This window comes from Montipora foliosa, chromosome 11 (assembly GCF_036669935.1).
Source record: "Montipora foliosa isolate CH-2021 chromosome 11, ASM3666993v2, whole genome shotgun sequence".
In the NCBI taxonomy this organism is placed as follows: Eukaryota; Metazoa; Cnidaria; class Anthozoa; order Scleractinia; family Acroporidae; genus Montipora; species Montipora foliosa.
The window spans coordinates 3,649,057-3,651,556 of record NC_090879.1 but is presented as its reverse complement, the minus strand read 5'-3'; the positions used below and the strand labels follow the sequence as shown (position 1 = coordinate 3,651,556).

At 42.7% G+C, this 2,500-nt stretch overlaps 1 protein-coding gene across 1 annotated transcript in view; it reads right to left on the bottom strand.

Annotated features, from left to right (window-relative positions):
* Nucleotides 1-2,500, bottom strand: part of LOC137976306 (serine/threonine-protein kinase Chk2-like) — a 21,810-nt gene that overhangs the window by 1,119 nt on the left and 18,191 nt on the right. The window contains exons 14-16 of the mRNA XM_068823605.1: nucleotides 2,258-2,373; nucleotides 1,197-1,282; nucleotides 660-737 (exon numbers count right to left, since the gene is read on the bottom strand). Of these exons, the coding sequence (XP_068679706.1) occupies nucleotides 660-737; nucleotides 1,197-1,282; nucleotides 2,258-2,373 (280 nt within the window). The remainder of the gene's footprint in view (nucleotides 1-659; nucleotides 738-1,196; nucleotides 1,283-2,257; nucleotides 2,374-2,500) is intronic.

Here is a 2,500-nt window from a genome sequence, read left to right as displayed (position 1 = left end):
TGCTTAGTTATTTTAAGGGGCTTTTCACCAATCCCACAATACAGTTCATTTGGAGGGGGGGGGACAGGAGGGGGTTACCTGCATTAAAACAATGGATATTCAGTTCACTAAAGCATGATTCAGTCCCAGGAGTAAATAACTTGTATTGTTTTTAAGTAAATACTCCCCAAAACGTATTGCATTATGGGATAGTGAAAATAGTCAATGAACCGCCCCCCAGTGACGACTGTCTCCCGCACAAAAGTTCACTGCTCAAACAACTAAGACAACCAGTCGGCGGAGAAAAGCTATGGGCCACAATATTTCGAAGTTTTAAGAAGGAGGGAGGGAAGGGTAAATGACCAACCGGAGACTTAACTCATAAGCCGTGAGTGACCTTTCACCAAGCAGCATTTCAGAACATCAAATCTTAGTAAGAACAACTAACTTATGGCGCTTTCCTTTTATCAGAACTGGCCGGTCAGACCCATCAGTTTGCAAAGAAAATTATGCAACAATTTGAAGGAACAATTGCACGATAATCCCTCGCATTCTTCTGGAGGAGTATATATCATCGTCGAAGTGTGTTAATTTGAATGCGTTGTAGAGTTAAACCTTCCAAATTCCCGGTCTGGCCGGTCAGTTCTGTCAAATGGAAAGCGCTCTTAGATAAGACTTACAGGCTCAGCCGGTGGAGGCATCGACGAATTTCCCTCAGCCATCAGTCGGTTGGCTTTCTCAATGACCACCTCATCATTCTAGAGAGAACACGATTAACATCAGCGTTTTTAATTCCAAGCACCTCACGCTTTCTTTATTACAAAAAAATGACTAAACTAAGGCCCATCATCTACAACTATGGGTGGGCGTCACATTTCACGATTAAACGCCGTAATCAACTATGTAATTGACAGAGTCTATTCAAAACAAAAAGAGGAAGGCATCTAGACCAGCCTCTTGCTCATAAATGAATAGTAAGAGTTCCGGGAAAAGTCGCCATTTAGCTTTTAAGGTTTTAGTGAAATGTCACCGGTTTGAAGTTCGCGTCCCCTTGGGGACCTCTTTTTGGTCAATTTGTCGGGAAAAGTCAGTTTTGAGACGAAGATACTTCAAGGTGTGGTAAAGAAGAAAAAACCGGACTGTAAGTGTTCAAGGTGTCATACGAACATTTCACCGCGAGTCTATTCTGTCGCCTAAGGGATAAAATTAGTACTTACAGAAATCCATGGATGTTGAAGAGCTTCATCAACTGTAATTCTTTTGTCAGCATCAACGGTAAGCAGCCTTTTCACAAGGTCAATAGCTAAAGAAATAAAACGGCAAATAAAATAACAACACCAGTGTCAATAATAGGCCATTTGTAACCGTTCAGTGATCTGAATGCTTTCCGTTTAATTAATCCTAACAACGGAATAAGGACAAGACAAGGAAGAGGCCGACCGTAGTGGAAGGCAACCCGAAAGCTCCTTTTCTTTAAAAAAAAAAAAAGAGCTTTCGGGTTGCCTTCGGGTTGCCTTCGGGTTGCCTTCGTAATTACGGCAGGGATGGAAGCCACTCCTATCCCGTTTCACCCACAACCCGTCTCCAGTAATACCCAGTCTGGCATTCATTTTACCGCCCTCAAATAGAGTTGAGTAGAATTTGGAGCGAACGTGCTGGAATTCGAACCCGAAACGCTGGGATGCTGTTCGCGAGCGATATCCACTACACTATGCGCCCCATAATAACGGAATTAAGTGTCAGAAAAACATCGAATTTTCGGCGTATTTACATTCCGGGCGGAACAGCACTAAAAGGCTACTCCGAAGAAACGAAACAAAACGACCATGTTTGGAAGTGCAAACTAATTCTCGAGGAACTTGAACTCGGCATTCTACAAATCTTCAACATTTTCTTTAAATTCAAGTCCATATAAAAACGGCTGATATATTTGTCCGAATTTACACCAGTACACACTGACATTAATAGAAACGTAAGGGAAAGGACCTTTAGTCTAGTGTCTAGCGCTGGAACATTCATTAGGGACACTGTAAACTGAAATTAACAATTAACGCAAATCAAGTCAAATGTTGGTTTTTTAGTAGAAAGGAAAACCGGAGTACCCAGAAAAACCTCTCGGTGCAGAATAGAGAACCAACAAACTCAACCCACATAAGACGCCGGGTCTGGAAATTAAACCCGGGCCACATTGATAGGAAGCGAATGCTCTCACCAGTACAGCAGCCCTGCACCTCCCCCAGAAAGTAAACGGAAAAGGAAGCCACTTATTATTACGTACCTTCTGCTGAGACCGACTTCCAGTATAGTTTAGGAAAGGAGTACAGGCCCTTAATAATTTGTTCATTGAGAGGGCGCTTACTCGTTTCCTCTGAAAAGGGAGGATATCCCGCAAGACTAAAACGAAAAAGAAAACACGGCAGGTTGACAGTTGACATGAAACTTTTATTTTCATTTTGACCTGCTCCCAACTGTGTGGCTTCACAGATCATTTGGTAGAGCATTGCACCGGCATCGTAGAGGC